Raw genomic sequence first — 25,575 nt, 5'->3', positions numbered from 1 at the left:
TACGTATTCAGTCCGTATGCTGAGCAAATAATCTGAGAAGCTGGACTACATGAAAAAGAATGAAGCATCAGGATTGGGGGAGGACTCATTAACAACTTGCATTATGCAGATGACACAACCTTGCTTGCTGAAAGTGAAGAGGACTTGAAGCACTTACTAATGAAGATGAAAGACTTCAGTATGGATTGCACTTCAACATAAAGAAAACAAGAATCCTCACAAGTGGACCAATAAGCAACATAATGATAAATGAAAAAAAGATCGAAGTTGTCAAGGATTTCATTTTTCTTGTAGCCACAATCAACGCCCATGGAAACAGCAGTCTGGAAATCAAACAACGCATTTCATCGGGCAAATCTGCTGCAAAAAGACGTCTTTAAAGTGCTAAAAAGCAAAGATGTCACTTTGAAGACTAAGGTGCGCCTGTCCGGAGCCATGATATTTTCAATTGCCTCACATGCAAGTGAAAGTTGGACAACGAATAAGGAAGACCTAAGAAGAACTGAAGCCTTTGAATTATGGCGTTGGTGAAGAATATTGAATATACCATGGACTGCCAGAAGAATGAAGAAATCTGTCTTGGAAGAAGTATGGCCAGTTGGAACGCTGCTTGGAAGCAAGGATGGCAAGACTTTCCCTCATGTGTTTGGACCTGTTATCAGGAGGGACTAGTCTCTGGAGAAAGATATCATGCTTGGTAAAGTAGAGGGTCATGGAAAAAGAGGATAACCCTCAAGGAATGGATTCACACAGTGGCTGCAGCAATGGGCTGAAGTGTAACAATGATTGTGAGGATGGCACATGACAGGGCAGTATTTTGTTCTGTTGTACATGGGGTCGTTATGAGTCAGAATGGACTCGATGGCACCTAACAAACAACAACAACCATGTGATTCTGGTGCACACCAACATTTGAGACAACTGCCCTAAACAGGGGTCTCTGAAATTTGACTGTATACACCTGGGGAGCTGTTAAAAATCACTGGATTCAGAACAAAATTTATATAAGTTGAATCCAGGTCTCTTGTAGTGGGAAATAGGTGTTAGCATTTAAAAAAAAATGCTCAGGTATAAAATTTGAAAATCTCTGACCTGAATTTTAATATAGCACTACTCCAATTACTACATTCAGATAACATGAGGATTTTTTGACATACAAGTTATGATCCATTAGTCCAAGGTGGGATCCAATATTCCGCATTTCCAAGTAGCTCCTCCATGATGCCAAATCAGCTAGGCTGACAACCACACTTCATGCAATGAAGTGTTAAAAATTTACATGAAAGAGAGCCAACATATACGGATAGTTCAGGTCACAGAGTAAATGTGCTTCAAAATTAGGTATCTTAAAGGAGATTTCGTCCTCCTCCTACTTTCAATGCCATTTCCAGAGCTATTAATTAAAGACCATTTGCAGAGATATTAATTAAATGGTTGTGTTTTCATAATTTTCACCAGTTTTGCTGGAATCCATGGAGCTTCTCACGCTGTTATGCCGCAAGTTCCTCCTCTACTTTTTATGGTTCAGCGTTCAGGCCCTGAGTAGGACAAACGGTTAAGTGCTACTACCAGCTGGAAGGTTGGCAGTTTGGACCCGCCCCTAAGGCATCTTGGAAGACAGGCCTGGCAACTTGCTTCTGAAAGATCACAGCCTTACAAACCCTATGGAGTAGGTCTACTCTGCACACATGGGGTAGCAATGAGTCAGAACAACAACATGTATTAGGTAAACCTAGGTGTGTGTGTACAATAAAATCAGTGATATGTTTTGTATATATATTTTCCCAGTTTTTCATTTGTCTATACTGTCTTAGTTATCCTGTGCTGCTGTAACAGAAATACCACAAGTGGGTGCCTTTAACAAACACAAATTTATTTTCTCATAATTTTGTTGATGTTGTTGTTGTTGTTGTTACATGGTGTCAAGTCAATCCCGACTCATAGTGACCGTCTGCACAAGAGATTGAAACACTGCCTGGTCCTGTGCCATCTTCACAATTGTTACTGTATTTGAGCTCATTGTTGCAGCCACTGTGTCCAGCTATCTTCTTGAAGGTCTTCCACTTTTTTGCTGACCCTCTATTTTGCCAAGCAATATATCCTTCTCCAGGGACTGGTCCCTTCTGATGCCAGGCTCAAAGTACATGAGGCAAAGTTTTGCCATCCTTGCTTCTAAGGAACATTCTGACTGTATTTCTTCCAAGACAGATGTGTTCGTTCTTCTGGAAGTCCATGATACATGAAATATTCTTCACCCACACCATAATTCAAAGGCGTAAATTCTTCTTTGGTCATCGTTATTAATTAAATGCCCCTCTTGCACATGCATATGAGGTGCCTGAAAACACCACGCTTGGGTCAGGTGCACCTCAGTTCTCAAAGTGGTATCTGCTTTTTAACACATTTAGAGGCCTTTTTGCAGCTGTTTCACCCAATGTAGTAAGTTGTTTAATTGCTTAACTGCTGCTTCCATGGGCACTGATTGTGGATCCATTTTGAAGACTGTAGTCTTTGATCTTCATCAGTAAGTGCTTCAAGTCCTCTTTACTTTCAGCAAGCAAGGTTGTGTCATCTGCATAGTCAGGTAGTTAATGAGTCTTCCTCCAGTCCTGATGCCTCATTCTTCTTCCAGCTTCTTGGGTTATTTGCTCAGCATACAGATTGAATAAGTATGGTGAAAAGATATAACTGTAAGATCAGGAAAAGGGCAAAGATGTCTTTCTTCCTGTTTCTTTTCAACATCGTAACTGCCAACTGCCAGATCACAGTCACCCAGGTTGGAAAGGCGACTATAAATAAGTCTCTATTCTTAATTAACATGAGCTAATATGTAGAATATAATATGTAGACAACCCCAAGAATACATTAAAAGTATTAAAACTAAAAATTAATTAACATGGTCACAGAATACAAGATCAGTATAAAAAATAAAGTGTTTCTGTACATTAGCAATGAAAAATTAAAAAATGAAATTAAAAAAACTATTTCATTAGTGATAGTTTGAGAAAAATCAAATACTTAGGAATTAATTTAATGAAATCAGTGCAAGACTTGTATACTGAACACATCAAAACGTTGCTGAGAGAATTTAAAGAAGATCTAAACAAATGGAGTGATATTCCATGTTTGTGGACTGGAGGTCTGAACATTGTTGGGATGTTAATTCTCCCCAAATTGATCTATAAATTAAATTCAATCTCTATCAAATTCAATTTCCAGAAATTGATAAGCAATCATAAAATTTACATGAAAATGCAAAAGATATAGACAAAATTTTTGAAAAAGAACAATACTGGAGGACTTACATTAGCAATTTCAAAACTCTCTATGGGCACACACAGTATAGTTTTGGTGAATTGGAATTCACAGAGATCAATGGAACAGAATTGACAGTCCAGAAGTAAACTCTTACACTGAAGGTGAATTGATTTTTGATAAGGCGCCAAAACAATTCAGTGGGGAAAAGGATAGTCTTCTCAAAAACATATTGCTGGAATAATTGGAAATGCACATGCAACAAACAAACAAAAAAACAGAAACAAACTTAAGCTTTTATGTCAAATACACACAAAACTTAATACAAATGGATCATAGACATAAATGTACGAGCTAAAGCAGTACAATTTCTAGAAGAAACCATAAGGAAAAAGTCTTTACAACCCTGAGTGGGCCAAGAGTTTGTAGATGGGGAAAAATCTAGTTCATAAACGAAAAAATGAAAAACTGGACTTTGTTAAAATAAATAACTTGTACTTCTTTATTCTGAATATGATGGTGGTTAAACAAATCTACATGTGTTTGTATTCATAGAACTGTAAGGCAAAAGAACACAAAGTCAATCTCCTATATGACAATCGACATTAGGAAAGAAAATGAAAAAGAATGCTTATATTCCATGAGTGCAGGGATTTCTATCTTATTTATTGATTGATGTAATGTCAATGCATCGCATATAAAAAAATAGTATTATATTCATATAGTATTCAGTTAATAACTGTTGGAAAAAATTTGTACTTCAAAAGAAAAGTCAGAGATTGAGGAAAAATATTTGCAAATCATGTATCTCATAAAGAACTTATTTATATTCAGAATTTATACACACTTAGATTTCAACAATAAGACGATAGTAAATGTTAGTGAGTACTTGGAAGAACCTGAACCCTCATGCTTTGCTGGTGAGAGTGTAAAATGGTATGCAGCCACATTAAAAAACAGTTTGGTAGTTCTTCAAAAAGTTAAACAGAAATTTACCATACAATCTAGCAAGCCCATTCACAGGATTCTACTGAAGAGAAATGAAAACACATGCCTAACAAAGGCATATACTGGAATACTCATAGCAGCTGTATTCATAATAAAAAAGAATGGCAAACTATCAAAATGTCCATCAACTAAATGAATAAACAAAATGGAGCGGAATACTATTCAGCACCAAAAAGGACCAAACTCTTCATGCACGATAACCTGGATGAACGTCAGAAGCATTAGGCAAAGAAAAAGAACCCAGAGGCAAAATGCTATGTATTATATTATTCCATTAACATGAAATATTGAGAAAAGGCAAATCAATAGAGACTGAAAGGCAATCAGTGGTTAACTGGGGTTGAGGAGAAGGAGTGGGGCATGACTGCAAATAGGCATGAGAAATATATATATTCATTATTATTTTTTTATTGTGCTTTAGGTGAAAGTTTACAGAACAAATTAGTTTCTCATTAGACAGTTAATACACAAATTGTATGCTGACATTGGTTGCCTACCGTGTGACGTAATGACACTCTCCCCTTCTCCACCTTGGGTTCCCTATTTCCATTCATCCAGTTTTCCTGTCCCTTCCTGTTTTCTTGTCTTTCCTTTTGGGATGGTGTGCCCATTAGTCTCGTATACATGATTGAACTATGAAGCACGTTCCTCACATGTGCTATTGGTAGCCCGATAAAAAACCAAGCCAAACCCATTACCACTGAGTCGATTCTGACTCCTAGTGACCCTACAGGACAGAGTAGAACTGCCTCATAGGTTTTCCAAGGAGCAGCTGGTTGATTTGAACTGTCGACCTTTTGGTTAGCAGCCAAATGCTTAACCACCATGTCACCAGGGCTCCTATAGACCTGTCTAATCTTTGGCTGAGAGGTGAACCTCAGGAGTAGATCCAAATACCAATAGCATTCTTTAATGAGATAGAAAAATTAACCATTAACTTTATATGGAAAGGGAAGAGTCCCCAGATAAGTAAAGTGTTACTGAAGAACAAAGTGGGAGTCTCGCACTACCTGACTTCAGAACATGCTATACAGCTACGGTAGTCAAAACAGCTTCGTACTGGTGCAATGACAGACACATTGACCAATGGAACAGAATCAAGAACCTGGTCACCTGATCTTCGACAAAGGCCCAAAGTCCATTAAATGGGGAGAAGACAGTCATTTTAACAAATGGTGCTAGCAAAACTGGATGTCCATCTGTAAAAACATTGAAACAGGACCTATACCTCACACCATACACAAAAACTAATTCAAAATGGATCAAAGACCTAAATACAAAACCCAAAAGTATAAAGGGTCAACACGAGGGGCCCTAATACATGTCATAAACAGGATACAAACCATAATTAACAATACACAACACCAGAAGATAAGCTAGATGTCTTAGTTATCTAGTGCTGCTATAACAGAAATACCACAAGCGGATTACTTTAACAAAGAGAAATTTATTCTCTCACAGTTTAGGAGGCTAGAAGTCCAAATTCAGGGCACCAGCTATAGAGGAGGCTTTCTCTCTCTGTCAATTCTGGAGGAAGGTCCTTGTCATCAATCTTCCCCTGATTTAGGAGCTTCTTAGCACAGGAACCCTAGGTCCAAAGGATATGCTCTGCTCCAGGTGCTACTTTCTTGGTGGTATGAGGTTCCCCAGTCTCTCTGCTCATTTGTCTCTGTTATATCTCACAAGAGATTGACTCAAGACAGGATAATCCACTCCCGTACAAATGAATGATAGTGGGACTTTCCCTTATTCATGCATTTAATTTATCCCAACTTCTGAAATAGATTGTAGGGAAGGGTACTGTAGGTCCATCGGAACTTCTTAGTGTCACCACCAGAATGAAGGCCAGGAACACAGAAGGGAATGCCACTAAAGGAAGTCTTCCTTTTTCCTGAATCTCTTATGTGAAGGCTCTTTCCCAAGACTCACCTGCAGTCGCTCCATTGTTGACCCCTGAATCCAAATCTGAGATGAGTTCTCTCAATGACTGGCTGTGCTGGACCAGCTCATTCTTACCCTTTACCAGGTTATCTATAACATTTTCTTCTTTTTCTGCAGCTTTTGCAGAGCCATCTACTCCTCACTGTCCAGGATGCTTCTTATTTGATTAATCTGTCTCCGGAACCTTCATCTCTCAGTCTGAATCTGATTCTTCAGGGATGAGGAAGAGAGCGAAGTCATCAGTCTCTCAGACAGAGGACTTACTTTGGAAGAGGAAGGAGCCAGGGAGAGAAATATTTTCTTCAGGGAGTTCTCACACAGAGGGGAAATAGAAGCATGGGGGCAATTTCTGCGGAAGCTAGTTTTTCCTCCCAATTTCTCTTAAAAACCCAAAAAAACCCATTGCTGTTGAGTCGATTCCTACAATGGCCTCAAGTCTGCCTTATGGAGACCCACCCTAAGCCAAAATGGCATACCTGGGAGAGGCTTAGCATAGAAGCAGATATTCTAGACACTCAGGTCTCTGTTCCCCTCTCCCTTGCATTACTCCTTTCCCTCCCCCTATGCAGTGTTGAAACCTTAGGAGGGAACCTTGGGCCATTGCCAAATGTCTTCCTCCAGAAGAGTCACAGCCTCAGTACATGACACAAATGGAACACAAGGATTCACCAGCCTTCCTCATCAGAGCATCTCTCTTTGGGTCAAAAAATATCTTTGTTCACCTGTGAACACACTCCGTCCTCTATCCTCCAGCAGAGAAGGAATAAGAAGAGAACTAATCGAACGGCTTTTGGGCTCATTAACTCTCAGAACAGAGAGAGAGGAGCTTCCTTAGCCTAGGACCAAAAGTCCTGCTGAGATTTCTGTGATGTTATTAGACTCTGGATCTATTTAAATGTCTTACTTTAGCATGATTCCATGCTGGCATAGGAATGGGGTGAACCCTTGTTATCACCAGGTGGAAACAGAATTCCAGGCTCCCTACTTGGCCCCAGATGATCACATTTTTGGTCCCTTGTCATTAGTGACAGCTCAGATCCTATATCTAATACTCCTTAAAAATTCTGATATTTTGCTTTCCTCCATTCTCAATTAACTCATTAAATGCCCTCAGGTACCTTTTGGAAAGGACCAGGGAGATTATTTCCTGCTTTTATCTGTGCTGGCAAGAAGATTCCTTCTTGAAGTTAACTCTGAGTCTTGTGAACTGACTAGGATGTGGACATTGGCAACAGGGCTATAATTTGCCATTTCCATGCTGTGTCAGACTTCGTATTTCACCTCTTGAATTTTCTTTTTTTCACTATGCAAGTCAAGGAACAACCTATTCAGTTGCATTTATCTCCTTTCTGGAAATAATATGATCTGTTCACCAGCCTTCCTCATCAGACTCATTGTCACAAGTCTCTATAGGCCAAGGCATCCCAATTGCCTCTGAGGCATTGCTGCTCATTCTGCCTGCTTTACTTAGGATAGCTAAGGGCTGCCACTTGGCCTCTACTATTTCCTAATCCATAATTTCCTTTCATACTAGGGAGCCCAGTTTCATGGCAACATATTCATCACGAATGTGCTAATAGTTCCAGAATGACATGCATTATGAAGGGTTGTGTTAGTAAAACAGATGTAACGGTTATCAGTAAGAGATGAGATTTTCAGTTGGTTTTATATGCCACTCTGAATTACCTGATATTTTTCATTTTTTATATACTACTTCTATAATCAGAAATATGTAATCTATAAGGAGGATAAAAACAAAGAAAGAAAGTTGAATGTAAATCTATCAATCTCAGTCATGATATATTTTACACTGAACATTAAATGGCCTGTTGCAGTTCTAGTCAAAGTAACAAGCATTTTTCACAGCAATTATGATTCATATGCTACTGCAAATAGTCCTGCATGTCATACATACACCTTTAATTAAAAGTCACTATCTTATGCTCTAAAATATAAATTCTATCACAGCAGCTGGGTAAATTGAACTTGAAAGTTTGTCTTAGTTATGAAGAAAGATTTGCTAAGAAAAATACCTGTTAAATTGCACACATTGATTGTAAGTAGTAGAGAGTTTTGGCTAAGGTGGGTGTAACACTTCTTGAAAGAGGCACAGGAAATTTCTCAGGGGGAAAAAACCCACTAGGTTGGAATTAAGAGCCTCTGGGTATAGAAAACCACAAATAAGTACACACACAATTTGAGGATAGAGACAAAATAGCTGGACAGGTCCCAGAGGTCCAGGTGTCAACAGAAAAAGGTGATGGAAGTAGCCATGACGACTTCAGCCATGTGGAGCTGTGGGCAATTTGGTAGAGTTAAACCCAAGAGCACTGGTTCCTGGACTAAAAGCTGCATCCTGAGAATTCTCAAAGATAATTAGCTCTGTAGTTCAATCTTCTTCTAAGTTTTCTCTAATCCACTGATTCCATTTCTGTCTCAGAAGACTTGGTCTGAGGCTGATGACTGATTTTGTCCTATGTGAGGTGAGATTGTAGGAACAGGGGTGAGTAGAGCTAGATATTAGAACTCTTCACAGGTGTATGGTGATGCGAATATCAGGACTTTTGTTTGGAACCTTGTGAAGAGATTGTAGAGAACACCAATGACCAAAATTTGGGCTGACAGGGCAGAAATATATGGCAAGTTCTGAGACGGCTATTGGAGTCTCATTTGGATTTGGGCCCTGTCTCCTTAAAGGGAAGTTTTGCTTTGGCCATTAATCTTATTTGCTCTCTCACCTGGTCTTTCTCCCCTCACACTCTGCTGTTTGCCGTTCCATCTGCGTTATGTTGTAGGTATGCACTGGTGAAAGGATGTACCCAATCCATCAAGAAAGTCAAAGATTGTTAGAGATGCTTAATAGATAAAAAGGTAGCTCCTGATCAATAAGACATGTTCTGTAGTAGTTAAAAAGTATGACTTAGGGGAGATGGATCATGCAAGCAAAGCACTGATATGCTTGGCAGAGTCTGAGGAGTTCCAGGGGAGAGGGAGAGGGAGATTGCTCAGGAGCACAAGGCAGGAGGATGTCTGGGCAGGTTCAAGAAAACTTCTATGGGAAGGAAGCACGGGGTAAGGGCTTTTAGGATAAATGGGAACTTGCCTAGCAGATATTTTCAAAGACAATTCCCCAACTCCCCAGCTTTCCTCTAGAGCTCCAACCAAAACACATTCTCTTGGCTGTTCCTTTTCTCAAATCTCCATCAGCTTTTGAAGGCTGTTCGCCACCCATTTCTGATCATGTTTGACCTCTGGCTTCTTCCTTCTAGTCTTCTTCACTTGCTTTTTCATCATCAAATCTATGGGGCATACACTGTACCCTTGTCCTTTTTTGGTGCCACCACTTTTCCATTTTCTCTAGGAGAATTCTATTCCTTGAGGAAGTTCATTTTCATACAGCATTAGTGTGGCCATGTTGCAATTGTCCATTGCAGGAAATATCTCCAATAGACTGTCTATGCCTCTTCCAATGCCAGCTTCCTAGACTCTCCTCTCAGGAAAGAGTAGGTTCATTTGAGCCACCCCAGCTTCTCAAAGGAGCCCTAAGGGGATAATCTGATGCTCGAAGAGGAGTTTTAGCTCCAGAAATCAAAACGAGAGAGAGGAGCGAGAATGAGACAGTGAAGTGAGGGAATGTATATTTTTGAGCTAAAAATTTGTTATTGGTGAAGAGGTAGGCACTTTATTATGATCATTGGTTTTAGTTTAATTTCCGCAAATACTAATAATTTAACACTCTAAAAGTCCTAGAAGGCTTAAAATAAAAAATAGAAGTTCCCTTTCCTACCTTACCTCTGATTCCTTCTCCTCAGAAGCAATTACTTTAACACTTAAAACCCACTGCCGTCGAGTCGATTCCGACTCATAGCGACCGTATAGGACAGAGTAGAACTGCCCCATAGAGTTTCCAAGGAGCGCCTGGTGGATTCGAACTGCCGAACTCTTGGTTAGGAGCCGTAGCACTTAACCACTACGGTTTCCACCTATAGCTGTTTCTTTAGTATCTACCTCCATAAAAACAGCATGCTTATATTGTTATTTCTTTTTAATTTTTTCATTGCGGTTTCAGCGAAAGTTTACAGCTCAAGTTAGTTTCTCATACAAAAATTGATACACACATTGTTATATGATCCTGGTTGTTCTCCCTGTAATGTGACAGCACACTTCTCCTTTCTACCCTGCATTTCCGGTGTCCATTCAACCGGCTCCTGTACCCCTCTGCCTTCTCATCTCGCCTGCAGACAGGAGCTGCCCTTTTAGTCTTATGCATCTACTTGAGCTAAGAAACACATTCTTCACCAGTATCATTTTATGTCTTATAGTCCAGTCTAATCTTTGTCTCAAGAGCTGGCTTTGGAAATGGTTTTAGTTTTGGGCTAACAGAGAGTCCAGGGGCCATGTCCTCCTGGGTCCCTCCAGTCTCAGTCAGACCGTAAGTCTGGTCTTTTTACCGCAATTTGAATTCTGCACTCCATTTTTCTCCTGCTCCATCAGGGGCTCTCTTATGTGTTCCCTGTCAGGGTGGTCATGCTGTTATTCCTTGATCAAAAATTTTTAAGTCATTTTTATATGCTATCTACTGATTTTTTTTTTTAATATGGAAGCTGATCATTTAGGTTTCCTACACGTACCCCCTCATACACATTCAGACACATAAACTTTTCCTGCTGTTATTAATATGATTTTTAAGATGCATGTTTATGTTTACATTATCATTAAGTAATGTAATTAATAAGTGAAGTACACAGTGAATACAGTTCTTGTATAAGTTTTTTTTTCCTCCTTAGAGTTAATAATTGTCTATTTTTTTTGTTTGTTTGCTTGGTTTTTATATACCTTAACTTTCCACCGGAAATGAGGATTATGTTTCAAACAAGCTTCTGTCTTTTCTTCGTATTAGAATTTCCTTCCGGCGCCCCCCTATCCCCTTGATTCAATCTAGACTCATGGTGCTCCAGGACTCTCCACAGCTGACACTGCTCACCATTAATCAAGGAATTTCCTCGCCCCCTTGCAGCCTACGGAAACCCTGGTTGTGTAGTGGTTAAGTGCTATGGCTGCTAACCAAAGAGTTGCCAGTTCAAACCTGCCCGGCGCTCCTTGGAAACCCTACGGGGGGCAATTTTACTCTGTCCTATAGGGTCGCTATGAGTCGGAATCGACTTGATGGCACTGGGTTTGGTTCTTTTTTCGGAATCGACTTGATGGCACTGGGTTTGGTTCTTTTTTGGTCGCAGCCTACACCCTCTCCTGTATTGTATCTCTTTGTATCAGTTTCTTAGTTGCAGCCCATGTTTCTCTATTTTTGGCTTCTTCCCTCATTTTGGTGGTGCTTATCTTCAAATACCCTCCTGCGAAAGATTTACTAGGAGGTAAATCTTTAGAAATATTTGAAAGTGTTAAATCCTGGCCCTTGTACCTGTGGGTGTGATCATGCTTGGAAATGGGGTTTTCTTCATTGTTAATTAGGTCATACCCAAGTAGAGTGGGTTCTAAATTTAATCACTTCTGAGAAAAAAACACGCACACGGGGAAAGACAGACACCGTGTGAGGATTGTTCACAAGCCAAGGAACGCCAAGGAACCAAGGAATGTCCAGGGGTATTGACAAGAAATCAATATGGCCGAGACCTTGATTTGAGCTTTTAGCCTGCAGAATTATGAGAAAATAAATTCCTATTCTTTAAAGCCATTTACTTATGGTATTTCTGTAACAGCAGCAATATGTAACTAATACAGGGAGTAACAAAAGGGACTCTTGACCTGGGTCTCACAATCCAAGACCAAATATTCCAAGTGTAGAAGAAGGGAGAATGATCCAGGCAGGAAAAACACTGTGTACAATGTCAAAGACACATCAATATTAAACATGTTCACAGTAGCAAATATTTCATGTTTGAGGTTTAAGGTGTCCGTGTGTGTGGCGGGGGTGGGCGGAGGTTTGGTGCATAACAGGCTGCATATTTACCATGGCAATCTAAGGCTTGCATAATTTAGCCTTAATTTAAAAACATGGCTATTTTTCTATAGGCAATGTGGAGCCACTTATGATCAGGTGCGTGTCTGCTGGAAAGAGAATTCTAGATGTAGACGAGAAATGAGCTCTGAATGGGATAGACTGAGGCATAATTCCCTCAGGAAGCCTCTTGGTAAACCTAGAAAGATAGAACAGAGATCTGACCAAAGGCAATGGCTGTAGGGATGAAGAGAAGAAAACAAAATTTAAGTCACATAAACAAGGGGGAAACATGTTTTTGGTTGATCCAGATGAATCTGGACCAAATAGAAGTAGTTTGCTTCCTTGGAGGGAATCATATGCAATCTAGGGCAGGAATATTGCTGTTGAAAGCCACTGGGCCTTGACTTTCAGTGACTTCCCTGTCAAGGCCTGCTTGCTGGGATGCTGACACTTCTGCAGAGGCAGAGGTGGCTCAGTTAATGGAAAGAGGCAGGGGCAGTAACTGGGAAGGATATCAACAGGGAGCAGGTAGCACTATCCAGAAGAGACCAATGGTCAGTGGACCCCTAATATCCCAGCTTCAGTGGACACAGGGTCAGAGGGGCCGTGTTTCTTCCTCCGTCACTGAAACCAGTATTGAAGAAGGGCCGCAGAGGCCCAACAAAGGCACATTCAGAGAAAGTGTAGATAAGGGAGCCATGGTCAGTGATGTTGTAGAAGGAGACAGTGTGGTTCTCATAGTCCAGGAAGATCCCAACTTGGCGAGGAGGCACCTTAAGGTCGAGGGAAGTCTGGGGGGAAGTGCCAGCCTCATATTTTTGTTTGTTCCACAACCAAATTGTCCAGAAGCCATTCTCAGGGCTGAGCGTAAATTGTCCCTTCCTCTTGACAGAGTGTCTACAAACCCCCAGGTCCCAGGCTTCCTTTCCGGTCACGTCTACCTCCCAGTAAAGCTTTCCAGAGTCGAAGTGCTGGGCACCGAGGACCATGGGATAACTATCAAATCTCTCTTCATTTTCAGGCAAGTCCTGGCAGGTGTATCCAAGCCTCACTTGTCTCCGACCCTTAGAAAGGATGAGCCACGGATTGGCTGTGTCTGGATCCAGAGTGACGTGTACTGCAGAGAGCGGACCATGGTCAGTCTTAGAGAGTGTGAGGTGGCTGGGGGCAGTGATGGTCAGTGGCCTGTGCATGTGTTAAACTTTGGGATGAGGAAAGGGAGCGACCCTGAGCCTCAGCGTGTGAGGAAACAGCACCCCAGCCAACTCTGGCCCTTGCCTTGACCTTTGAGGGAACCACTTTCACTATCTCCATGCTGCTCCACCTACTCAAACCTGCCATCTCTTCTAGATGCTGCTGTTCTCCCCCACCCTGGGCATCGGCTCCGCATCCACATTGTACCCTTCAGCTCCCCATGTGGGCCAGTCCCACAGCTCCTAGAGCTTGCCTCACCTCCGTGTGTCTTCCGCATATTCTTCAGCCCTGGAACACAGCACTCATTCCTCAGGTCTGGGGAGGCAACGCCTAGCTCCTTCAGGTTCCAGGCCTCACTCCTGACGGAAAGAGAATTTGAGACCTCCATCTCCAATTTCTATCACATCCTTCTGGAACCCTAATGCCATAACCTCCCTCATGGATGACTGTGGTAATTTAATTCTACCCAAATTTACAAACATCTTTTATTCAGTCCCTGGGGGTTGGTGGAGGAGGGATTGAGTTCCTATCCAGGAGTTCCTAATTACATGAGCCTCCGCAGCATGCAGATAGTCCCTATCTCCTCTCCAAGCCTGATCACCCTTTGAGCACATTCTACTGCATTTTACAGGCAACGCCATCTGACATAGGCTGAATCACTTTTGTAAGGAACTCAAGGAGTCTCGTCCATGCTGTGGATCTTACTCATGGCTCTCGGGGGTTTGGAACTGGTTGAATTCCATTTAAAAAAGGAATCCCAGCAGGCTGTTGACTCAGAGCTTCCCAGAATTTTTCTGCTTGCCACAGCTTCACTTTGGGAAGACAGTATAGTCCAATCACTGTGGGCAACTCACCAACAGGGACGCCCATTAATCAGCCTTCTGAGACTAGAAAATATTTTATGGACGATCAGGTCCTTGAGAATAGGGAAGAGGATGGGGAAAACGTCAGCACATGTTTTTCTAACTCGAGAACATTTTGCATAGGTGCATATGCTTGTCATCCCCTGCCCTTACAAAGAAAACCTCTCCTTACCTTTCCAGGATACTTTTAGCGTCCTGAGGAGAAAAGAGACAGAGAGTAAGTTCTGGAGTTACTGGTTCACCACTGAGACTTTGGTCCTAAGGGTGATGTGACACAAACCTGTGGTCCTAGGGTACTGCTCTACCCCATTCTAGGGGCAGGAAGCCATTTCTGACCAGCTTCGAGTGTGGGTGGTTGTGGGGTAACCAGGAACCTAGCATGGGTGTGACCTATAGCTATAGGAAAGATCTTCAGTTTAAGGACTCTGACTCAGAAAATGAATGAGAAAGCCCAGATCCAGGGTGGCAGAGGGAAAACAGTCCTGGCTGAAGCCTAGAGAGAATCACAGGGAGAGAATGTCTAAACCAGGATCCCCAGAAACTGCTCTATCTCATTTGTGGGCTTGAGTTGTTTGGGGAAGAAGGGCTGGTTGGTCAAAGCTCTATCCTGTGCTGTACCTAATGCTGCCCCTCATTAGGTAAAATCAAATCATCTGAGAATATTCCTGTGCAGGGAGTTTGGGGCCCTCACATGGGAGTTGGTAGGCTCCTAGGCCTAGTCAAAACTATACCAGAAAGCTCAGTTCAATGTCTGGCAGAAACAAGATTTGGATAATGGGAAGAGAGTGCCTGTCAGGTCAACCAGATCAGATCAGCCTTTTTGCACAAGCCAGAAAGAAATGGCTTCATGACCACATCTGACAATGAGGGAGAAGATGTGGGAAAAGAAGAACTGTATACTTACTCCTCACTTAGTGATGATATCATTATCCAAAATTTTGTATTTACAACAAGAGTAAAAAATCTCCTATCCTACTATTTTACACATTAACGAAGTATGTCTGGCTGTAACAGACACCGAGGTGCAAGAGAGAGTAACGCCAGCTGTGATGGTTCAGGTTATGTGTCAGTTTGCCTGGGCCATCATTTTCAGTGGGTTGGCAGTTATGTAATGACCTAATTTGGCAGTTTTGTAACAATGTAGTTATCCTGCACTTTGTGATCTGATGTGGTCATCCTCCATTTTTACGTAATGCTGATTTTCACAAAATGACCTGGTCTTTGGAACCTAACCATGTCGATAAGTGAGAAGTGGGTGTAGAATGTGAGAGTAGAGGGACTTCTGAGACCATCTGGTCCATGGTTTCCCACAGTAAGGTAAACATATGATGGATGCAAGATGATTTTAAGTACAATGTTCAAAGATGAACTTTTTAAAAATTGTGGTAAAATACATATAAACAAAATTTGCCATTTTACCCATTTTTAAGTATACAATTCAGAGACATTAATTATATTCACAATGTTGTACAACCTTCAACACTACTTGTTTCCAAACCTTTTCATCACCCCAAACAGAAACTCTGTACCCATTAAGCATTAACTTCCCATATCCGCATAACCATATTCCCTACCACAGCCAGTAGTATCTGCTAATCTATTTTCTATCTCTATGCATTTGCCTATCCTGGATATTTAGTATAACTGGGATCAGGCATTGATGAATTTTTAAAAAATAGCTATGTACTTATTTTAATCTTAGCTCTACCTCTTACTATTTGGGTGGACTTGGTCAAGTTATTTAGCTTTAGTCTTTCATTAAGACTCTTAATGCCTCTGTGCCTTAGTGTCCTCATCTATGAAACGGGAATAATAGTAGCACCCACCTCATTGCGTTGAAATAAAGATATGCCTGGCATGTAATACGTGCTATTCAAGAGCTTGCAGTTATTATTATTATTGTTATGAAATAAATTAGAATAAAATATAAGTAACATATCAACAAGGAGCCCTGGTGGTGCAACAGTTAAGCACTTGGCTACTAACCAAAAGCAAACCCACCCAGCAGCTCCATGGACAGCTCACCTGGCAATCTGATTTCATAAAGATTACAGCCAAGAAGCCCTATGGGGCGGTTCTATATCACTATGAGTCAAAACTGACTTGATGGCACATGACGACAGTATATCAACACATAATTTCTTGGCTATTATTGTTTAGGACAAATTTCCTTTTAAACTAAACTTACTCAGATTAAAAAAGTGAGACATTTTAAGGAAAAATATGTTAAAATCATTTAGGCAGTTCACAGAAGTAGCAGAAAGTATAAAGGTGATACATTTATGGCTAAAGTTTGGAGTACCCATGTTATTTAGTCCACTTCCCACCACGCTGTTTTACAAATGAAGAAATCAGGTCCAGGAAAGGAAAATGACTTAACCTGGAGTTATGGAGAGAACTGACAGCAGGGCCGGGGCTGGGCTACTATCTCTTGATTTTCAGTTCAGTGTTTTTAGTTGTATCTCATTTATTAAACCCTCCCCAATGGCCAGACACTCCTCTACGGACCTTAGTGGATTCTTTCACAAAAATGCTTTGAAATATATAACATAATACTCATTTCACATATGAGAAATCTGATGCTCAGAAAGATTAAAGGATTCTCTCAAAGTCACTCCCCCAGTACATGTCAGGCACTTACCAAAGACGTCCGTTTCTGTTCACTGTTGCATGGAATAAAAACCAAGCCGGCTGTCATCATGTCACTTCTGACTCATAGCAACCCCATGTCTGTCAGAGTAGAACTGGCCTCCACAGGGTTTTCTATGGCTGAGTTTTTTCGGAAGAAGACTGCCAGGCCTTTCTTCTAAGGTGCTTCTGAATGGACTTGAACCTCCGCATGTTACTTGTTTGTACCAGCCAGGAACTCTGCCGCATGGAATATTCCCTCCTAAGTTTGTACCATTCTATACCTTGAATGAAAACCATCCATGAATCCTAATTCGGTTTATTTAAGAATATTCCAAGGACCAGGTTTCCATTTGCTCTAATGGTAGACCCAGGGAACTGTTTTTTCTCTAGTTACTCCTTGAATCTCAGAGGTAGCCTCTCCCTGGTCTCACCTGAAGCAGTTCCAGTACTGGGCCCCGACTCCTCCTCTCCAGCTCTGAGATCAGCTCCTGCAGGGCCTGGCTTTTCTGGGCCAGATGGGCCTCAGTCTCCCCCAGGATTCTGAGCTGATCTCTCTCATCCTTCTCAAGTTTCTGCAGCTGCCTCTCTTCTTCTTTAGCCAGGAAGTTTCTCTGCTGCACAAACTCTGCGTGAATCCTTGATTTTTGTATCTCAACCTTTGTCTTTAGTGTTAAGGGAAAGAGAGGTATGGTTTTTATCAGAATAACTCAAGGTTCAAGGATGGAGGGTGTGGGTACCTATTTCTATCCTCTGCAGATTTCATCACTCTGGTTCTGTCTGGGGACACACAAACACAGAATCTTGCTGGGAGACTAGCAGGTAAGGCATCTGGGACTAAGAGGGGATTGGGATTGGTGGGAGCCCACTGAAACTGGCCCACAATCATACCTGTATCAGCCTATGACACCCAAGACTTTTCTCAACCTCTCTTTCAAAAGCCAGTCACCTCTCAAATGTATCCCTTGGCCTTCATTTCTCTCTGAGTTGTTAACAGACTAATACCTGACCCCACCCCGAACTAGCTCACACAGAGAGGCTCAAAATACCATTTCTAAGTCATGGGAAAGGGAAGTTACCAGAATATTCTTTGCCTGTTCTCTTTTGCTGGTAACTGGAGGGTCACTGCTTGGTATTGCAGCCTGGCTCTTCCCTCCCTCACCTTAAATCTTCCTCTTCTGGGATTTGTTGTCCAGGAGCTCTCTGCATTCTTCTTAATCCCTGACCTGCCCCTCCTCCACTAGTATGAAACTCCTTCACCAGTGTGAAACAAGCTTTAGTTCTCTGTTATACTTTGGACCAGTGATCTGGACATGGTCAAGCAAACACCTGCTGAAACTGGTTTTCCTACTTCAACCCTTAAGCCCATTCCTCACAGCCTTTGCCATTTCCTACAAGGCATAGTCGTTGGGCTGCTCTCTGGAGATACCTTTGTCCCAGACACCAAGCACTGGTACTGTCATCTGCTGAGACTGGGCTCGGAGGATCAGGGAGCTTTAAGGTATGGTTTCTCCCACTCAACCCCCTCTCCTATAGACTCTCAATCTTTGTGTTTGATTGGAAGCTCTCCTTCTAGCCTCCTTCATTCTTATTTCCCTTTATCAGGAGACAAGGAGGATGGCTGGTTCTCAGAGAGTGAGATATACCAACCCTATAGCTATTCAGATAGGTATAGCTGAGCCCACGAACTTGAATTCTGCCCAGACTTCTGATCTAAGATCCCTTTCTGGGTGTGACCCTTGCCTTCCAGGCTGCTCTCTTCTCAGCAGTATCGACTTCCAACTTCTCAGCTAACTCCTGCTCTCTTCTCAGCTTCTGTAATGCCACCTGGAACTTCTCCTGCAGAGAGAGAAAGCAAGTCAATCCCTAACCAGACTAAGTAGGGTGGGGTAACATGGGGTGGGGGAAGGTCATCTTGGTTCTTAGAAAAGCCTGGGTGCAGAGAAGGTTGGAGCACTGGAGTCTTGAGTGATGTTGGAATTGATGAATGGGAATACTTCAGAAAAAGTCTGATGTTTTCTTGTAGACTAGACCCACACTGTTGGGGTGGCAGGGGTAGGGGGCGTTCTCACTCCTAATTAACCAGGAAGCCACAAGGAAACATGATCCTTGCCAGATTTTCCCACAGCATATTCCCTACTCTTGGGGAATGAGAAGGTTGTGTTTAGTCTGCAACTCTCCACTTAGATTAGACAGGGAGGGAGACACCCTTTCTTTCCCCAGTCCTTCAACTCCAGAGGCCGCTCTGTCCTATCACAAGCTGTGGAGAGCAAAGCACTAATCAGGGCCCATCTCCTTTTCACCTGCTCATGCTTTGTGCTAAGGCCTCACCTGGTACTCATGTGCAGCTTCCTCAATAGGGATCCTGGAGTGGTCACGGTGTTTCCGTGACTGGGCACACACCCAGCAAAGTGCTTTTCCATCTTTCTCACAGAACACTTGAAGTTTCTCTCCATGCACCGTACACTGATCCCCCTTCATGTCCTCCTTGGTGCTCTGGTCCATTTGTCTAAGATTGTCCACCATGTTGGCCAGGTGCCGATTGGGCCGGATGTTCCTGAGCAGGAATTTCTGCCGGCACACAGGGCAACTACTGCCGCCATCTTTCCCGACCTCAGAGATGCATCCTTGGCAGAAACTGTGGCCACATTCAATGATCACAGGCTCCACGAAGGGATCCAGGCAGACAGAGCATGTTACCTCCTCCCACATCATTGCCAGGGGCTTCGCTGAGGCCATAGGGGCAGTGTTCCTGTTAAACAGCACCACGGAGATCTTGTGGGGGACTAGTGGGGAGAGGAGAAAAGGAAAGAAAATGGGAAGGGTTGTGTGAGAGAAATAAAATGATTCAAAGGAGGGCATGGGGGTGGTGAACTGGAGGGGATAAAAACAAGAAAAAGCAAGAACATCAATCTGAATAACAAGGACTTCTCCTCCATAGTCTGGTCAGACGGAAGGGGAAACTGAGTCTGCAAAACAGGCAAATATAATTGTCCAGAATCTCAGAGGTAAAACTTTACAACTATGCTGTCATCATGTCCACCCCAGCTTAAATCCTTCAAAGGGTCTCCATTACAATCCAAGGGGAAAATACTTCAACTGCCTGGGAGAAATGACAAAAGGAAGGGAAGATGGGATGGGAAGAAAAAAAAAAATCCTGTACCCAGCTAGGGGCTGAGCCCATTCAAATACATCAAGTTGTCTGTGGGGGCAGGCATAGTAGCCAATTTGACAGGAAGGGAGGTCTAGGTGGGAGGTGCTGGGTCAGAGGGCTGGGCCTGAATATGAGACTGTGGGGTTTCCAGCTTTCTCACTAGGACCACTTCCACCAATTGCCACTTTGGGAGTCCTTCTGGTGATTTTTTTTTTTTTTTTAATGAAGATTTCCCTCAGGGCCAAGGCTTTTTCCATCCATCTTCTCCCATCTCATGTAATCAATCACTGATTTTGCTGAAAAGTTAATCATAACAATAAACTAAACTAGTTATCTGAATGATAGGGACCTCTTTGTGTCAGAGTAGAACTGTGTTCCACAGGGCTTTCAATGGCTGGGTTTTTCAGTGGATTGCCAGGCCTTCCAAGGTGCCTCTAAAAGACCCAACCTCTGGATAGACTCAAAACACCAACCTTTCAGACTGAGCCTCTTAACCCTTTGCACCACCTAGGGACAAGTCATTCCTCTTTACAATAATGGCAGGAGTCAAATGTAGATATATACATGTATGCATATACACATATACATATTTAAGCTGGGGTGGACCTGATGAAAGCATATGTATATATACATATACATGTGTACATCAATAAACAGATGCAATAATTTGCATAACTTTACATAGACTAAAATGAAAAAGAGGAAGGAACAGGGAAAAAGAAGGAATAAATTTAGGAGTTTTACTTTTGAGGAGTAGGCCAGTGGGGGAAGGGAGCTACTTGGGAAGGGAGGGGACACTGTGCGCTCAGAAGTGCGGCCAGCACTCCCTGGGCTCTTCTCTTGACTACCTGGTTCCTGTCTTCATTTCCTCCAGGGCACTGAGCACCTCAGTCTTGGACCAGGATACATCCTAGTCCAACGTCCTGAGCAGCCCTGTTCCTCTCACTTGCAGAGGTGGATTTTTGGAGATAGGAAAAAAACCCAGGGTCGTCGAGGGGAAAGAGGAGGGAAGGGAAATTCCGTTTCCAGGATTGCTGGCCCGCCCCACACTGGGCTCCCCTGTGCCAACCTCCGGGTTACAATCCTGGTAGTCCAAGGTTCGCGCGCCACTCCACCCCTGACGGGCGCGGCAACAGGGCGGCCTGGCTCCCGCCGGCTAACTCTGCAGTCACTTCAGAGCCGAGCCTCCTTCTAGGCAGAGGCGCCCGCGCGGGAAGACCTGCTGGGTCGACCAAGTTCCGCAAGGGAGAAGGGGTGGAAGGGAATCTTCAAATCTGGGTAAGGGGAGGCTGGGATCCCCCAGCCTAGCCAGCTTCACTCACCTCAACAGGGCACTCAAAGGCCAAGGGCGGACCCCTAATTTCACTTTCGATTTCCTCTCAAAGGCGAGTCAAAAAAAGGGGAGGAGAGTGGGAGGAGAATTGAAGGGAAATGGGTGTGGAGGAAGAGAAAGATTAGCAGCAGGAAAGGAAGAGAATTGGGAGGGCAAACGGGAAGAGACAAGGAGGAGTTGGGGTGCGAGAGGTATTAGAAGATTCTGAGCCCCTAGACTTGGGCATCTTGGAAGCTGGGGTTGAAGGAAAACTCAGCAGCACTTCGTCCTAGGCTCACGCTCTCCCATTATCAAATGTAATGCCTCTCTCCCATTTCCCCCTCCCTGCTCTGCGCAGCTGAGGCTGAGTCCCCCGTAGTCTCTCCGTCTTAAGTCCTAGATCTGAAATTACTCTCTGTGGTTTATGGGTCGTTTTCAGACCTTCTCCCCTCCGCGGCAGCTGCCCACTCTAGAGGAGTGTGTCATGTCCCGCCCTAACTGACTGTGGGGACAAAGTCAGCTACTGGGGCATAAGGAAGGAACCGGGCTCTCAGAAAAACGGGTAATTTCCACTACCTTTTTTTTTTTTTTTTACCCTCAGTGAGCATCAGGGACACAGAAACTGCGGATCCCTTGGTTAGAGCCTGGGGAATGGGAAGGTGAGTGGGTTCTGTGGAGAGCGGATCCTGTCATTCTGTTTGGCTGCTTGGTAATAAAAGTGATAAATCTACCAATCCATTACACCTATTCCGTTGAATCCGTTAACATAAACAGTCCCTGAAAGCAGAGTGGAAACAGTGAAAAAAATCAAAGAAAAAAGACACCCTGAAAATGACTGTTTCACATCACTGTAGACCCTTTGTTGTTTGTTGCAGGAATTGAGTAAGCCTCTGCTGGAAAGAGAATGGGTATGAGAAGAACATAGGTTTCGTAATAAGGCAGACATGGACTCAGTCAGTGCGGACCCTACTATTTATTAGCTGGATGCCCATCTCTCTGAGCTTCAATTTACTCATCTAATTAAGCAGGGGTATTAGTGCATGGATTGGTCATGATAAACAGAGAAAATATTGAAGTTGTCAAAGATTTCATTTTACTTGGATCCACAATCAACGCCTATGGAAGCAACACTGAAGGAATCAGAGGAGGCATTGCATTGGGCAAATGTGCTGCAAAAGACCTCTTTAAAAGTGTTAAGAAGCAGTTTCTTCCACTTAAACAAAAATCACTGGAACATAACACAGCAAATATATGAAGACTCTGAAATGTAGAAGTAGAAGGTGGTCTGCATAGGGACCTGGTCTTTTTTTTTTTTAATATCTAGTGTTGTCTACATAGAACATATATTTCCAATAAAATAAAACTTTAAAAAGAAATATGGACAATATATTTTTTTTTCCCAGAGTATTAACTAAATAATACATCGAATACAAGTTGGTTAGAGAAAGCACCACAGAGGAGACAATATTGAGAATGGGGTATGAAACGAGGAATAGAAATTTCCCGAAAAGTCAAGAGAGGTTATTCCAAGACAAAGCAGAAACACATCAAAGACGTGGGAGAGATGAGGCATGAATGGCCTTTAGTTTCTGAAGCCTTGGTTGCTTAAAGGTAACATGATAAGTGTCTCTGTAAAGGAAACCAGGAACCAACACTAATGGCCTGCCATGTTGAGGAGAAGAACACACTGACACTGATAATGGAGGAGTTTCCTTCCTCATCATTTTCTTAGCACACACCACCCCTTCAGAAACAACATGAGAATTTCCCGAGAGAGAAATGGTCAGCTTCAGTTTCCTCAAGGATTGTTCTGCAAGGTATGAACAGACAATTAATTTATATTCTCTTATTACAGACATGCATATTGATTAGAATGTGAATAACAATGTAATATGAATAACCTGAAAGCCTAGGAATCAATAGTCCTAGGAATGCCACTTAGTTAGAATGAGGGACATAAAGGGATGGAGGTTTGTATGTGGTTGTTGAGGGATATCGCATGAGGCTCCAGAGCTTGAGAGACTCAGTGCAGATTAGCTGCAGAAATTCCTAGGCAGAGCATGGTTCTTACTTCATCCATTTCCAGAGATTAGAATAGTATCATAAAGGCTATATGACTTGTGGATATCAGTCCATCCAGTCCCAGGTCTGGGCAGGAGGATGCTCCCTCAGTCAAAAATGGCATTTCTATCTCAGGTTGTTTAGACAGTAGAAAGTAAGCCCTGCTACCTCTCTGGTGAACTTGCTCTAGACACAGACTACTGTAAGTGTCTAGACAAATAGACCCTGAGCTATTTACCTAGTGTTTCAGCTTCGCCTCTCACCTACCACTTCCGTAGGCCGCCTCATGGACAGCTGGAGAATGTGAAAACACAGTTCCGACCACAAAATCATTTCTGCCTTGTAAATAACACATGAACCATCTGGTCCTGGATCTGTTTGGTCTTGATCCCATAAATGATGGGATTCAGCATAGGTGGAACCAGAATGCAGACATTAGCCAACAAAATGTGGGTATGAGGTGGGATGTGGCATCCAAAACGCTGAGTAAGGGTTGTGAAGATTCTAGGCCCATAAAGTAGGATGATGACAAAGACATGGGAGCCACGGGTGTTCAGAGCTTTGTGGTGTGCATTTTGGGAAGGCATGTGAAAGAAAGCACGAAGAATCAGCATATAGGAAACACAAATTAGCACAACATCTAAGACCACTGTTAACATTAGGACAGAAAAACCATACCAAATGTTCACTCGAATGTCATTACAAGCATATTTGGTCAAGCCAATGTGTTCACAGAAGGTGTGTGGAATTATATTATTTTGGCAGAAAGTCAATCTTTTCAGAAGATATGTCATGGGGGAGATTGTACCATAACTTCTCAGGAAGATACTTGAGCCAATTTTCCCAACCAAGGCGTGTGTAAGAATAGTGGTGTATCTCAGTGGGTAGCATATGGCAATGTAGCGGTCAAATGCCATCGTCAGCAAGATCCCTGACTCAGAGATGAAGGTGGAATAGATGAAAAAGAGGTGGGTGATGCAGCGATCCAGGGAGATCTCCCCAGCATGGAACCAGAAGATGGCCAAGGCCTGCGGTACTGTGCATGTGGAGAGGACAATGTCTGCTCCAGCCAGCATGCAGAGGAAGAGGTACATGGGTTCATGGAGGCTGTGCCTTGTGAGGATGATGAAGATGAACAGGCTGTTCCCAAGCACAGCAATGAGATAGGAAATGATGAAGGGGATGGAATTCCACATGTGCTGGTCTTCTAGTCCGGGGATGCCCAGCAAACGGAAGATTCTGTGGCTAGTACCAGTGTGGTTCAATATATTCATGTTTGAGTAGATCAGCCAGGGGCTCACCTCCCATTCTCAGAGACAGAGTAAAATACAGACTGTCCATGAATATTTTATCTGAAGTCACAAGGCGCTTTTGGCATATCCCACAGTTTCCATCTTTGATTGTGCAAATAATAAGGAATGCACAAAGATAAATAGGATAAAGTCTGTACCCCAATGAGTGACAGTCTAATTAAAAGATACACACATATCCAGCTAACAAAAATAAAAAGCGATTTTGTATGTACTTCTTCAAAACAGTATAACGAATACACAAAGGAAATCATTATGTGTGTCTGGGAAGGCTGTAAAAAGATGATGCTTGAACTTGAGATTGAGTAGTTTATCACAGAATGAGGAATACCAAGGTACAGGAGCAGCGTAAGAAAAAATGCATGTATAGATCAGTGCACAGCGCATTCATGAAACATTTTAGCTCAGGGTGGCTAGTGCATAGGAAGTATTAGAGTGAGACAGGGGAGGGGCTGTAGTGGAAGACGGGAAGGGCTTTGATCACAACTGAACACTTAGACTCTAACTTTACACAGGTGGCAGTTAGTAGATGCCTTAACCTCACTTTTCTTACTTGTGAAGAGGGTCAGAAGACCTTCAGGAGGTAAAATTGGCAGGGCCTGTGTGCTTGATTGAGGCACTTCTGGTGCTTCCACTTTAGAGAACTAAGTTTAGAAATGACTGAAATTAGAAAAAAAAGTCATTATTTCTGGGAGTATCAGGGTGGTGTAGTGCTTCATATTTGGAAGATTCTTCTGCAGGTGGAATTAAACTGTATTTCATAAGTTACTTCCTAGTGTCCTTTCATTCCTTCATTAGTTTAATCATTCATAAAACAGGTTTTGAGCAGTGACTATTTTTTAGGCATCATGCCATGTACCTGAATCCTAACTCAGCTCATGGTTTGAGAG

The 25,575-nt window shown here is 42.6% G+C and overlaps 2 protein-coding genes across 4 annotated transcripts; both read right to left on the bottom strand.

Annotated features, from left to right (window-relative positions):
* Positions 1–367: 367 nt before the first annotated feature.
* Positions 368–21,428, bottom strand: LOC100670565 (E3 ubiquitin-protein ligase TRIM21-like). Of its 3 annotated transcripts, none has more exons than XM_064288587.1 (7): positions 21,325–21,428; positions 19,180–19,634; positions 18,586–18,687; positions 17,283–17,507; positions 14,393–14,415; positions 13,616–13,716; positions 368–13,280 (listed from the first exon to the last, which is right to left on the bottom strand). In XM_064288587.1, exons 2-7 carry the CDS (start codon positions 19,585–19,587, stop codon positions 12,730–12,732), a joined length of 1,410 nt encoding a protein of 469 aa, XP_064144657.1. In that variant the 5' UTR covers positions 19,588–19,634; positions 21,325–21,428; the 3' UTR covers positions 368–12,729. The 3 variants fall into 3 exon arrangements, with proteins under 3 accessions (XP_064144657.1, XP_064144656.1, XP_064144659.1); XM_064288586.1 differs by lacking the exon at positions 21,325–21,428 and adding an exon at positions 21,072–21,186; XM_064288589.1 differs by lacking the exon at positions 21,325–21,428 and adding an exon at positions 20,851–21,053.
* A 1,882-nt stretch (positions 21,429–23,310) lies between these two features.
* On the bottom strand, positions 23,311–24,845 carry LOC100654356 (olfactory receptor 52B4-like). Its single transcript, XM_003420073.3, has one exon. It carries the CDS (start codon positions 24,647–24,649, stop codon positions 23,705–23,707), a length of 945 nt encoding a protein of 314 aa, XP_003420121.2. The 5' UTR covers positions 24,650–24,845; the 3' UTR covers positions 23,311–23,704.
* Between the last annotated feature and the right edge of the window lie 730 nt (positions 24,846–25,575).

The sequence above is a fragment of the Loxodonta africana genome, chromosome 7, assembly GCF_030014295.1.
Source record: "Loxodonta africana isolate mLoxAfr1 chromosome 7, mLoxAfr1.hap2, whole genome shotgun sequence".
Taxonomy (NCBI): Eukaryota; Metazoa; Chordata; class Mammalia; order Proboscidea; family Elephantidae; genus Loxodonta; species Loxodonta africana.
The sequence above is the reverse complement of the archived record's forward strand: the minus strand, read 5'-3'. Positions and strand labels throughout refer to the sequence as shown.

Bases quoted from the DNA above. Each gene is read 5' to 3' on its own strand.
- LOC100670565 (XM_064288587.1), bottom strand. From the start codon at position 19,587: ATGGCCTCAGCGAAGCCCCTGGCAATGATGTGGGAGGAGGTAACATGC. The intron at 17,508-18,585 runs GTCACACCCAGA...CTAAAGACAAAG, and splicing joins GAGCAGCCTGGAAGGCAAGG to GTTGAGATACAAAAATCAAG. The intron at 13,281-13,615 runs GTGAGGCAAGCT...CGCTCTCTGCAG, and splicing joins TATGCGGAAGACACACGGAG to TACACGTCACTCTGGATCCA.
- LOC100654356 (XM_003420073.3), bottom strand. From the start codon at position 24,649: ATGAATATATTGAACCACACTGGTACTAGCCACAGAATCTTCCGTTTG.